The 13,899-nt window shown below is 45.4% G+C and overlaps 1 protein-coding gene across 3 annotated transcripts in view; it reads left to right on the top strand.

Annotated features, from left to right (window-relative positions):
* The window catches only part of DPP6 (dipeptidyl peptidase like 6), a 1,193,304-nt gene that overhangs the window by 285,756 nt on the left and 893,649 nt on the right, over positions 1–13,899 (top strand). Inside the window, exon 1 of one of the 3 annotated variants that reach the window (XM_033192336.1) lies at positions 10,771–11,443. The exons of the other annotated variants lie outside the window; for them this stretch is intronic. Coding sequence (XP_033048227.1) covers positions 11,204–11,443 — 240 coding nt within the window. The 5' untranslated portion in view covers positions 10,771–11,203. Of the gene's footprint in view, positions 1–10,770; positions 11,444–13,899 lie in introns of those variants that run through there. 3 annotated transcript variants of the gene reach the window in all.

Genomic DNA, 13,899 nt, shown 5'->3' with positions numbered 1-13,899 from the left:
TCTAGTTAAAGAAATGTGCAAAAATCAATAAAAAGCCCAAATACAGTGGTATTTTTCCCCAGAGTCATGGACAATAACAAACATCAGGTAGGAAAACTTGATGACTTTTTTTTTCGATTGTGAGCTGCAGTCAGCTGTATGTGTTTCAAAGGTTAGGTACATCAAAGAAGTTTTGGGGATTCCCCTCTATAACAATCGAATGGCCCTCTCAGGAGCTCTGTGCTTAAGTAAATCTGATAGGATTGGCCTCTCCTAGCATGCTCATACCAATAGATGAGTGTCTGATGCTTAGCGACTTATCCTGGTACAAGAGCCAGGCAGTGGAAGAACCAAGAGTGCAGTGTGTCCTACAGGAATGCTTTTGGCTGTGAAACCATTCCTGGCTGAAAGGGGCTAAGCCCGGGGGATTTTATCTGGGTGGGAAGAGGATTCTGGTTTTAGTTTAGTAACTGCATGCTATCAGCAGGGCTCAGGGTATGCATCCTTGCAAACACTGGTCCCTTCTTCTCATGGTTTCAAAAAGGCTACAGCAGCTTTGAGTATCAAATCTTCACACAACTATGTTCAGAGACAGAAAACAGGAGGAAGTGATGTTGGCAGGCCAGGGGAGAGGTCCCTCCTCTTTTACCAGAGAGAAAAATAATCTTTGCCACAGCCTCCCAGAAAACTTTTTGTTCATCAAGCGGACACCCTTGTGGATATTCTATATTGGCAGGTAAATAAGTGAGAAGGGATATGGGTGCAGCCCTGGGGCAACCAATGAAAGGTTGGTCATACCAGCAGGTGTTTCGTTAAGAGGGAAGAATACGTGAACCATATATAAAACAGGAAAATTTATATAGTTTCCTCTTGGAAAACAACAACAGAAACCTTCTGATCTTATCCAAAGCACTAATTGGATGAAAAATGTCAAGCTTTTCTCAGTGTTTGGTGCAGTACAAACCTATGGTTTATTTCTAAGTGGAGGAGAAATAGAAGATAGCATTGTAGAACTCTTCCGTCATGCCAAGAGAAGTTAGATATGACCAATACGATGAAGGGAAATGATAAGGTGACATTATCCCTGAGCTAAAAGTCACCGAATCTGGGACAAGGGTTAGTCAACTTGTGGAGCTCTCCAGCCCCCTTCTCAATGAAGACTTTAAGGCAAACTAGAATTGCATTAAATTTAATGATTATTTTTCCTCAAAGACCAATGACTTCAATGGGAGATGGAAGAGTCTGTGGATCACTTGCTTTTATTCTCTTCCTATAGCTGTGAAAATTCATTCCAGAAATTGCCAACTTTCCACTTTAATCAGGGTAGAAACCAAGAGTTGGGGGTGGTTTATCCATTGAGATGTTCTATGCATTGGAGATGCCATCATTTAAAAAATATAACGGAGAGTGTTTTTAATCATATGGACAAATCCAAGCGGGCTGCCTTCCCAGGAAATCAGGAGCTACCTATGAACTTCTGGGTTTGAAGTTTTTTGATTGGTGGACTTAATAAAATGTAGATGTAACCAGAGGGTACAAAGTGAGTACTGGCTGGGCACAGTGGCTCCCGTCTGTAATCCCAGCACTTCGGGAGGCCAAGGTGGGCGAATCATCTGAGGTCAGGATTTTGAGACCAACCTGGTCGACATGGTGAAACCCCATCTCTACCCCAGCTAAAAACACAAAATTAGCCAGCCGTAGTGGTGCATGCCTGTAATCCCAGCTACTCAGGAGTCTGAGGCAGGAGAATCACTTAAACCCGGGAGGTAGAGGTTGCAGTGAGCTGAGATCATGCCATTGCACTCCAGCCTGGGCAAAAAGAACGAAACTCCATCTCAAAAACAAACAAACAAACAAACAAACAAAGGACCTATTCCAAGATTTTCATTAAAGCACCCAGATAAGTATACCACCTGAGGATCAGTATTATAACCAGTTATCTTATTGGAAGTCTTATGTTTTATCTTGGAATATGCATGAGTTCAGTATTCCGTCTCCTGGTACATTTGGATTGGATAATTTTATGTTATTTGATAAAATTGCCTACTCAAGGAAGATAGTTATCTTAGAGATTTGAATATCTCAATTGGGAAACTCTGCATTCGCTGAGACCACAATCAACCATTTACATCTCATTTTGAGTTGGACTTAAAGTTGTGGATGATATCAGAGCCCTGAGAGAGAGAAATTTAAAAAGGAATCCTGAAAGGCAGATGTAAATATCGCCTTACACTGCTTCTTCTTTTACCCCAAGATGGCTAAGAAAGCCTTCAAAGTCCTTTGAAAGCATGAATTTATCCAACTTTTCCCACAAAGACTGAAATGGGTCTGCATCAGTGATGTAATTTGGGTATTGCTGGGTTATAAAGAAGCACAATGGTGGTGATTATGGGTGCGCTGCAGAGGACTGAGTTGATGGGATCCCATCAGGGACTCAGAGCACAAATTCAGGGAACAAACAGGACCCGCCTCGTCCTGCTGCAGCTGAGAGTCAATGTTGTTGCTGTGTGAGTGAGGAAAAAGGCTGATCAAATTGCAAGCTCATGTGACTCATGGATTTATTTAGGCAATGGGCAATTTCAGTGTACCTCTCAAGCAAAATATAAATATAAGTAATTGTTGAATTACTTTTTTGATTACCAAATTACTATGATTTGAAATGCAATTAGTAGTATAGACAAACCTATTTTTCCCGTTTATGAGAAGGAAATTGTTCGGAAATGGGTATAGTGGTGCTGATAAAGTTACAGTCCACAGTGAATTAAATTACCCACGAGAAGCAGATACATGACTTCATTTCAGTTTTATTGCTCCTAATGCAATTTGTTTTCATTAATGAGAGCCCATATATATGCATGAATCAGGGTTTTGCATTGATATCTCCTGTGTGGGGTATTTCTTTTTCCAGGATAGGTTTCATTCTCCATGTTTAAGATCTATTGTGTGTATACTGATATCTACCTGTAAATATTAAACACATGTGGTCCAGAGAATATGTTAAAATTCAAGAAAAACTACTGATCTACCTAAAGTAGCATCAACCCATTTTTAAAATTTGTAGATATTTCCATTTGTACGTGGAAATTTAGAGGTAATCTTAAGTGATGGTGAAAAACAAAAATAAATGGATTTTATAATGAACCCTTTAACATGCTTTAACGGAGTGGATTCAGGAAAATTAAGTTCATAAAAGTCAGGTTTCAACTTAAAATGTTTATTGACTTTATTGATTTTTAATTAAGGACAGTTTTTTTTTATTGCATTAAAAAAGCAATGAGTCCAAACCAGAGGCACTGAAGATTTTTTATGAAATCAGTTTCTGAAAGTAAGTCTTTTTTTTCTTTGCAATTTTGCAGAGTTCTTCTGCCAAATTGCATATGTTCTGGCAAGATGGGAAAGGCTCTCTGCTAAGGTAGAAATTCAGAGTATCTCAGTTAAGCCACACAGTTGTGGTATCTTAGTTTGACCATATCTTTGCCTTTGCTTTGACAATTCCCTTTTGACTTCTACCTTCTTCCTGACATGAGCCTTAAACATCAATTCAAGGGCAAAACAGCATCTGAAAATGTCCTGCAAAGACTAACTGAACTGCATTCTTCTTTGATTCTGAATAAAGTCTTGGCAAAGATTAAAAAAAAACAAAAACCTCCCTTCCTCATTTAAATGGTTTCTTTTTTTTTTTATTCTTGAAAAATCCTTAGCCTTAGGAGAATCCTTGTTCAATCCTTTAAATGTGTAAGCTGTTACCTGAGACCTAAGCAAACATTTGGGACATCTTTCAGGTCACCTTGGTGCCATGGAGAAAATCGCTCCAGTACATTGCTCCTAGTGCAGTGGTTTTCGGACTTGTGCATGCATCAGAATCATCTGGAGAGCTTTTTAAATGCAGCTTGCCTGGCCCCAGCCCTGAGTTTCTGTTTCACTTGGTCTGAGATAGGACCCACGAATCTCCATTTCCAACAAGTCCCTGAATGATGCTTTTGCTGTTGGTCTAGAAACAAGTCTTTGAAAGCCACCGCATGAGTAGATTAAAAATGCTACTCAGTGCTCCTACAATAAATAAATTACAGCTTTATTGTGAACACATTTGCAAGCTAGTGGTTTCTAACAGTCCTTTTGTAGTAAGACCAGCAGTGCTCCAAATATACCAAAAGGAGCAAGAAATTGAGAAAACGGCATCTATTCACAAAAGAAAAGCATTATCAGTCTGATAATTTTTAGTATCAGTCTTGCTTCACTTTGAGGAGTATTGACTATTATCTGCATGAAAGCAAGTTCACTTTAGTTCATCATTTCATCCTTAGAACGTAGCACAATGAATGGCACATAGTCAGCACTCAGGTGTTAACTGAATAAGTGAAATGCCTGCAAGAAGCGTTGACTTCACCATGCCATTTTTCATGCATCGATTTGGCTTTAATGACACAAGCATGCTGTTTAACCAATTATCCTCAGTGACTTACCCAACAAGTATTTATTCCAAGACCCACATTTCTGCTGGTTAACTGTGATTCAGCTGGTCTACACTGGGCTTGGTGAAGAGACTGCTTTGTGCTCCCCAATTATCTGGCTTAGCCCCAGGCTATAGGTTGTATGGAGGTCTTCTCCAGGTGTGTTTGTTCTGGGGGCCAGGCCAAAGCATCGGCTGTTAATAGGGACATATTTTTGTACGGTGGATCGTCAGAAGCCAGCCAGTGTGTGCAAGCAACTGCAAAGCCTCTGCCTGCATGCATGTCCCCTTAGTCCAAGTAAGTCACATGGCCAGTCTCAAAGTTAGGGTGGGAGTAGGCGTCAGGGGACAGGTTAAGATGCTTCCCTGCAGGGGGCATGGGCTGGAGAGTAGTATTTGCTGAACAACATTCCAGGCTGTTACAGTTTTGAATATGGAAATAAAGGCTTATTCCATTTAGGACTCAAAGATGAGTGTTCAGGAGCTGGATATTTATAGATTGGAAATGCAATCACATTTCTCCACTATATTATGCTCTTGAAAGAAGGGGCTGCTACTCAGACTGCCCCACTGAACATCTGAAAAGGTGGTTTGTCAAGTAAAGGAAGACCCTTCCCTCTTCCCTCCTTATGTCTCACAGTCATTGTGTTGTTGGAAGAAGAGATGGAAAGATACACTGGAATCTGTAGTACTTGGACCTGGGGGCCAACTTGCTGGGCTTTTCTTACTTTGTTATTTCTGGCAGACAAGCCTTCTCTTTTGGGGGTGAATTAAGTTGTGCTCACACTCAACCCTCCCTAAATCTTAGTCCAGATGCACATTTTAGAAATACACGATATCCCCTTCCTTTATTTGTAACTGCAGTAATTTTTAGTGAAGTCAAGTTTTCCACTTTTTGTAACTGTTTCTACTAGCCTACAGGAAAGTACCAATTTACGTGGCAGGATTTGATGAGTTGGCACTGGCTCTGTTTATTTTGCGGTCAGGAAAAGACGTTGCATTTGACTGACCCTATCTTTATCTATCCATTTTGGTTTCACTGTTGCTTTGAAGTCAAAGCCTGAAAATGCCTCTGGGCGACCTGATGCCAATGCCCCCGGAAGACAGTGTAAGCCCTTGTTCCCTGTGGCTCACACTCAATTCTAAGGCTCACCATACTGCAAGCAGGACTTAGTCCTTCACAAGGCACGCCAGTGGTCAGCAGAGAGAACAGACACAAGCTTTCTCTTCTTTCTGAATGCAGCCATCACCTCTCCTGGTTACAAAATTAAAGCCCTGAAGTGCAGAGACTCATTCCTGTCACTTTAACATTGAAGGGAAGCATATTTAACTGAATTTACCTGACCCTAAGAAGTGTGTGGTTTGAAAAGGGCAAGGTGCTCTAGGGGCACTTTGGAGCAGAAGTCGTGTCTCTTTTAATCTAATAAAGCTTCATCTATGAACTAAGATGTTTTGGAGAACAACGTGGTTATGGTCAAATGATCAGGGACAAACAGAAACCGAAGACAGTCTTCGATACCCCATGCTCCAAAATCCTAAGAGCCTTGGGAAGCACTGTGGACACAATCATTGTGTCACCAGAAAATGGGAAATGACAGGAGTTTGCGCCTCCTCTAGGGTGAAAAGTGGTTATTTGGTTAATTTCTCAGGCAATGTTGGGTAGTACAAGGCAAGATTTGATAAATATTCAGAGGGCAGCAAGGAAGTTTTAGAGAAAATTTTATATATTCTACATATAGCCTACAGATGCTGATCCAGAGAAGGGACATGAATGAAGGCAAGACAGCAGAAGTGAAGAAAGGTAGTTAGAAAGTGGGAGAAGAGGAGTCGATTATGGTTAAATGTAGAAAGGCAAGATGAAGAACTATGGGAGAATCCTAGAGGAAGGTGGTAAGGTAGTGAGCAGTCCTCCAGGGGGCCACAGAGAAAACATGGAGTGAGGTTGGCACCAGCCATTGAGTAGGATCAAAGCTTGTGCAGCTCACCTAGCAGTAAACCTTAACACTCGTGTTGATCAACCACTGGGTTTGTGTACTTGACGCCAGTGTAGTTAGTTATACGTACACTTTGAACTGTGTTTAAGATCCAAGCAGTTACACAATGGTAGGGCTAAAATGCAGAGAAATGTGCTATTGGGAGATTGAAGCTTAACTTTACTGATGTTAGAGGAAGGCTATTTATTGGGTTAAAACAAATAATTTACATAAAACATAATTTTTAAGTATTAAGTTGAAAAACCCCAAATTAACCCAATTCATACTTGAACTCTGTTTTCCAAAAGCCTGAAATAGCAATTACTGTGTATGTGTGTGTGTGCTGGATATTTCCTGTTTGAAAGTGTAAAAGGTCTTACTACCCAGCCCCTAGTTGAGAGTTACCTTACAAAAAACAAAACCGGAAACAAGAAACCAAACATGTTTTGAGAGAGAGAAAGTGAGAAACAGATTTTCAGAGTGGAGAATATGCCTTTAATGTATGCATTTAGCATTGTGTTTTCTCAAGCTACTGAGATTTTTAAAATGTTCTCCCCATTTATGATTTCAAGGAGATAATATGTAAAAGACAGTGATGCCCACTGTTTTAGGGAAGACTTCAGACTATGCTAACTTAGCCATTTCATTTCTTCAAATATTAGTATTTGGAAAAGCAAAACAGTCTTAAATATGGTTCTGTCCTTCTCCCTTAGCACCCAGAGAAAAGGGAAGTAAACTACAGGATATAATTTTCTCAGAAATAAGAAAACCTCTTAGCTAATAAAAATCATGCTTAGGCTGCTAAACTCAATGGATGTACTTTTGTAATTCCTACAATGCTTAGCTTGCAGGTAGACCAAAAATTTGCCTTCACTGTCATTTTAAAAATGATTATCCAACATATTTTGCAGCATCTGCCTAATCCCAATGACTTATATTTCTTTTGTAAATTTGTTCTAAGGAAAATAAACACACACCCACACCTTTGTAATAAATATGGAAGCAGTAATCATATGAAACTAGATAGAAAAATGGGTTGGGGGCATTTAGTTTGGAGCAGCATGGAGGAATTAAACTCGACGTAAATATTTTTGAAAATATTTTCTCACACTTACCCAATAAGTAGGAATAAAAATCTGCTTCATCACCATAGTGCATTTCAGACATTCAAGGAGAAATTGAATAGACGGAAATACTGACATGTTTCCTTCATGCCCATTGGGTACTTTTGCTCCTCTTCAGGGTAACTTTTTCCTTGTTTGTGTGTGTGGATGAGGAGGTGAAAAGTGATTAGAGACAAGAATTGAATTAATTATACATCATAAACATAACATGCCATAGCTTTCCAGTCTTTAAAATCGTATCACTTTTCTCATTCTAAAATACTAACCACTTTACTCTTTTATTGTGGGACCACAGCATCCTCACACCCTTGACTGCAATGTGTGTATCTGTGCTTAAAACAAATTTGGATGTGTGGGTGCACAAACACGTATGCACATACACAGGAGGTATAGAATAAATAAATATTTATTTATTTATTTAGAGATGGAGTTGTGCTCTGTAGCCAGGCTGGAGTGCAGTAGCACAATGTCAGCTCACTGCAACCTCTGCTTCCCGGGTTCAAGCGATTCTCCTGTCTCAGCCTCCCGAGCAGGTGGGACTACAGGCGCCCGCCATCACGCCCAGCTAAGTTTTGTATTTTTAGTAGAGACGGGGTTTTACCATGTTGGCCAGGATAGTCTCGATCTCCTGACCTTGTGATTCGCCTGCTTCTGCTTCCCAAAGTGCTGGGATTACAGGCGTGAGCCACCACGCCCCGCCAGAACTTTCTTTAAAATGTCCCTAGAAGCACCACGTTCAGTCTGCAAGGTGCAAGAGTATAGCCAAGCGCTTTTCAAGTTGAGTAAAGGGCGCTCCATCTGGATCATCCTTGACAAACATCCTCGTGTTCATCCATGCTGTTTTCAGTCCTCCCCAGCATTCCAGCTCCTTTCACACCTGCATCTTTCAGATGCTCGCTCTTTCCTGCTCCTCCCCTGCCCTCCATTTCTTATGCTTGTGAGATTTGCTTCCCAGCACAAATTTTTACTTCAACTCTTTCCCCTGTTGCTTATGAGTTTTATGGTGATTTCATTTTATAATTTTAAGCTTATCATATTTTCTTAAATAATTTAATTGGGATTTTAAACTGTAGTTAGATTATAGTTACCTACAATGCCTTGAGAATATAATTTTTAAAAGTGGCACATATGCTTTCTTTATCCCACAATAGTATTTTATCTATGATTAATATGCACACATCTATGAAATATCATGTATGATACATAAACTATTCTGTATGATTGTATTTTGTATAAACTATATTAGCATGACATTTAGTTTGTGTAAAAATATGCATGTATATTTCATAGATAGCATGTGTATATTACAGAAGTGGGACCCTAACTGCATCTATATTTAGTGAAATGTCAGGATCGCGATGCTGCGGTGAACAGCATGAGCTTTCTTTCATGTCCATGTTAGGAGAGGCAGCTTCCTCCCATCAAAAGCACAGCTGGGGCAGAGGAGGGGGTTGACAGCAAGGTTTTCTATTGATCTAATTGTGGTGACTTTTAAAGTTTAGTTTTATGGCTCTGTTGCCTCTGTCTTCAAAGTGGAGCAGCTGAAGCTCTCCCCACCCCAGACCCACCTGCGTGGCCTCGCCCATGCAGCAAGTCTTGCTTAGCTGTTCCAATCCTGGTTTTACTTGGTTTTGTATTTGCTGTTAAAGAAAAAAAAAAAGTATTTTTAAACTCATGTTTCTTCATAGTAAAGGGAAGCTACTGTGGAGTAAACAGAAGATGAGCGTGGTACAAATTTTGGTTAAAACCGAAAACTACACACTGGATTGAGAGCTTGGGGAAGGGAGGCAGGTGGAAGGGACTGAAGGAGGTCTCTTCCCAAGAGACTGGTTCACCAGCATTCAGTTTCTCCCCCGCAGTTAGGGAAACAGAGGGAGCTTGCAGTTTCAGGCCCAGGCAGGCCTCTCTCTGGGCTTGGGGCAATGCCAGGGCTGGGGGCGAGCCTGCAGTCGGCCTTGTGCGTGGCGGCCTAACCTGTTATTTTGATTGAAACCCTAAGTGGAAACAAGCGTGGAAACCTGGGAGGAGCAGGGAGCCCCACGCAGTCCTGGGAGATGAAGCCAACACCCTACCTCGATGTGGAAGGGGGCAGTGGATTGGGCAGGGGCGGGGTCTCACAGGTCCCCCCTCTGGAGGTTGAGGTTCCCGGCCTTTGCTCCAGCTCAGGATGGGACAGGTCCCTCCTGGCAGGGAAGGGGCGCACAAGGAGGAAGTGGGGACGAGACGAGAGAATCGCGCGCCCAGCAACTCCAGAAGGACGGAGAGGAGTGCAGGAGGGAGCGGGAGAGGGCGCAGGAGGGTCGGGAGGGCAAGAGAAGCGAGGCCGGGCCTGGAGCAGAGGAGCGGAGCCGGCTGGCGCGGGTGTCCACACAGCGGCGCTGGAGTGCGCCTTCCTGCGGCGGGGCGGGCTGCAAGCCTGAGAGCGCGCGGCGAGTGGAGCCATGTCGCCCTCCCTCGCTCTCGGCGGGCATAGTGAGGCGCAGGCTTTGGAAAAGTTGCGGGCAGCCGGAGAGCGGAGCCTCTGCCTGCGTTCATGATAATGAGAATGGAGTCGCGGTCACAGCCGGGCTGGCTGCGGGGCGCAGCGCCCGCGAGGGGCGCCTGGGCCTCTGGGCCTCCACCGCCGCCCCGCGACCTTTCCTGTCCTCCTCTGGAGAGGGGCGAAGGGACCGGGCGGTTTCGGAGGGAGCTGGGTTCTGGAGGGAGGGCGGCCTCTCGGCACCAGCATCTCCCGACCACCCCGCGCCCTCCTGGTGGCTCTCCCTCGCCCCATTCGTACCCCAGGTCCTCGGGGTCTCTCTGTTGTTGCTTCAAGTTAGGCAAGAGGAGCTGGGGACGCGGGGAGCCCAGCGCTGCAGTGCACGCGTGGCTGGGGCGCCCCGGGGCTGGTCGCACCTTCAGTCGCCCCCCTGGCCTGCCTGCCTCGACCTCCGCGTCCCCTCGCACAGTCCGCTCGCGTGATACGGGGCACGCGCTGCACGACCCTCGGCGGGGCCGGAGTACCCTGAGCTCCCCGGACTCCCGCCCCCACACTCACGATCTGCGTGGTCCCCGCCCCTCCACCCTCTTCACGCGCCCCCGCCCCCTTTTTGTGTGACCACGCGGCCCCTCCGGGCTGCCAGCCCCTGCCACCCAGGCGCCAGTCCTGGCCGCAGGGAGGAGGCCAGTGGGGAGGGGGCGGAGGGGCCCGGGTGGGGGAGGAGCCCTGCAAGGGGCCTGGGGGCGGGGAGCGACTAGAGCGCTCGGAATGTGTGCCGGTCTCTAGGTGGTGCCAAATTCCGGGGCCTAGGCATTTCCCTCGCTTTATGTTTTTGGTTTTTTTCCTTCCTTCAATCTCTTTGATTAGGCCGTACGTGGCTGTGGCAAGGAGTTGGGGAAAAAAAGAATAAAAACAGGAAAGAGAGAAAGCACAGCCAGACCCTGGACTTCGCGAGCCGCCGGGGAGGGGGCGGAGGAGGCTGAGCCAGGCAGAGTCGCCAGCGGAGACTCGCGAGTGGCGCGCGGGAGGAGCGGCCGCTGCCGGCGCTGGGCTTGCCTTGCTGCTGCTGCTGCTGCCTCCCCACCGCCTTTTTTTTTTTTTTTTTTTTTTGGAGCGGGGTGGGGAGCGGGAACCCGAGAGAGAGAAAGCAAAATATTAAAAAGCCCCAAAGACAGCCAGCAGGAGCGCGCGGTGCCCGATGGCTTCGCTGTACCAGAGGTTCACCGGCAAGATCAACACCTCGCGGTCCTTCCCCGCGCCCCCGGAGGCGAGTCACCTCCTGGGCGGACAGGGGCCGGAGGAGGACAGCGGCGCAGGAGCCAAGCCCCTCGGCCCGCGGGCGCAGGCGGTGGCGCCCCGGGAGCGCGGCTGCGGCGGCGGCGCGGGTGGCCGGCCCCGGTTCCAGTACCAGGCGCGGAGCGATGGTGACGAGGAGGACGTAAGAGCTTCTCGGGGGCGACGGGCAGCGGCGGGGGCTCCGGGCCGAGCGCGCAGCGACACGCGTTGGCCGGGGGCATCTGGGGCGGGGGGGATCGGGCGTCCTCCCCCTGTCCACCACTCCCCGGGCGCCCCCAGACAAGCTCCGTGGCGCTAGATCGCGGTCACCGCCGTCCCGGAGGGAGCGGGTCTGTGTCTGCAGCGGTGGCGGCCGGGAGTTGGTGGCTGGTGAGAATGGGGTTTGGGTACTGCGCCTGCTGGGATCTGGAATTCGCGGTGCGTTCCCTGGAAGCGCGGATGTCTGTTTTTAACAGCAGGCTGCTATGGTTCCTAAGGAGAGAATTCGATCGGCCTGTGATTACGAGTTGGTTTATATTTATTTCGTGCTCCAGGAACACAGTCTCAGGCACCTTCTCTCCCTCCCACTTGTGTTTGGAATCCCTTCATCGTGCACCTCCTCGCCTACCCACTCTGTCCCTTGACTCAAATGCATCTCGCTCGTTCCTCTTACTTCTCCTAGACACTTTCCCCCCCGGCGGCGGTGGTGGTGATTATCCTTTCCGGAAAAAAAAAATACCAAAATACTGGCATCTGAGCCCCAACCCTCTGTCCCAGTTGCTGAGAGACCTCAGGCCGTGTCTGTCTCCCTCCCAGCCTTGGACTAGCACCTGCCTTAGGCCGCGTTCAGTGAAAACTTCTCCAAGAGCACATTTCCTGCTCTTCATGGGGCTGGAAGCTTGGGTTTCAAAGATTGAATTTGTACCTCGCCCTAGTAACCAATGACTCATGCAGGACAGGAGCCGGACCTTAGATGGATGAGTTTTACCTCCTGTGGATCCCTTTCAAGGATGCAGAGGGCTGCTAGAACTTAGAAGGGAGGAAACTGTGCTTTTTCTTTGAGGCCTTCTTTTCCCAGGGAGAAGAGAAAAATCCCCGACAGACTCTCAGACAAACAGCTCTGGCTTGGCTGGTACAGCTCTTAGAACAGCTAGGCTGTGTTGGGTCATAGAAATCATGGTGTGTGCCTTTGAGGAGTTTCACAACTGCATCTTTTAAGCAAGGCTGTGCAGTCCCAAGGTTCCCACTGGACTCTCACTTAGTCTACCCTGACATACCCAGGGCAGTACATTGAACAGGAGGTTTTGGTCATTACCTCTCTGCAGCCTCCAGCCACGCTATTTCCCTGTTTGGTATTTCTTTAGTGCAAGAATTGTGTTTGGGTCGGCCGGCGGGAGGCGAGACGTTGAGTAACTTCCCAGGGACAATTCCTAATTACCAGATATTATTAAATCAGTGAGGTTTTGCTGTTGTTACTGGTAGTTTTTGTTTTATGAATGAAGGATGGGGAAACTTTACTGGAAATCACAAAACTTTGTGGGAGATGTGGTTTGCACACACACAGGTACACACCCTCTACAGCCCTGCATCAGAGCTTGCGTGAAGTTTTCTGATTTTCTCCTGCATCATTTCCAGACTCCCCAGTTCAATAGAGGGATCTCCAAGGCATGTTTCTCACTTTGGTGGGCCAAGTCCTGAGGGAAATGGACAGATTCTTCAGTTGTCTGGTTCAAGGAACTAGAAGTCTTTGGCGAATGGTTGAGTTGGGGGAGGATGAAGAGTTCTAGAGGATTAAACTACTGAGAGTCTTGGGGAAGACAGTTAAGTTGCAATGCAAACAGGAAAAATGTACTTTTTTGCCTTAAATCTGACTTAAAATTGTTGAATTGTGGATGTTTGGAGTGAGACCAATGTGCCGTTTTGTTTTGTTTTGTTTTGTTTTCTCAACAGGCTCTAGGTGTCGCTAGGAGAAAGGAAAGGCAAGAGCTCTGAATTTTATTTCAGATGGTCTCCATCTTTTTTAAAAAAAATCTTAACTTGGAGTAGACATGTCCTTCTTTTCATTGTGACATGTGTCTAGAAATGATTCTCAGATAAACACAGGTGTCCTGAGAAATCAAGGGTATAACATGTACATTTTTTTTAATGGGGCTCTAAACAGTATCTGTAACTTAGATGTAAGTCCTGACATCATGCTTCTTTTTTCTGGAAATACGCAATGTGTGTGGGTGGGCGTGTATTGTGTGTTTATATAGTATACTTCCTATATATATACACACACACACACATATATACACACACATATATACTTGCCCATTATCCATACATATATATCCAGCACACATCTACAAAATGCATTGCACATATGTCCTTTAAGTTTAAATTGTATACTTAAACTCATAACACAGGCTGAATGTTGACATCCTTTAAAAACAACAGCAAACTTGCATGCACTCCTCTTAGAAGAGTTACTCAGAATAGGAGAAGTTATGCCCGCAAATTTACTAAAAGATAGATGAACATATCAAACCACATTTCCTCCAGGAACAAAAACTTCAATTTGATTAAAGTGTATTAAAAAAAAAAAAAAAGAAGAAGACATTAGGTACAAAAACTGCC

The sequence above is a fragment of the Trachypithecus francoisi genome, unplaced genomic scaffold (assembly GCF_009764315.1).
Source record: "Trachypithecus francoisi isolate TF-2019V2 unplaced genomic scaffold, Tfra_2.0 Lachesis_group4, whole genome shotgun sequence".
NCBI lineage: Eukaryota > Metazoa > Chordata > Mammalia > Primates > Cercopithecidae > Trachypithecus > Trachypithecus francoisi.
Note: the sequence above shows the minus strand (reverse complement) of the source record. Positions and strands in the feature narration are given on the sequence as shown.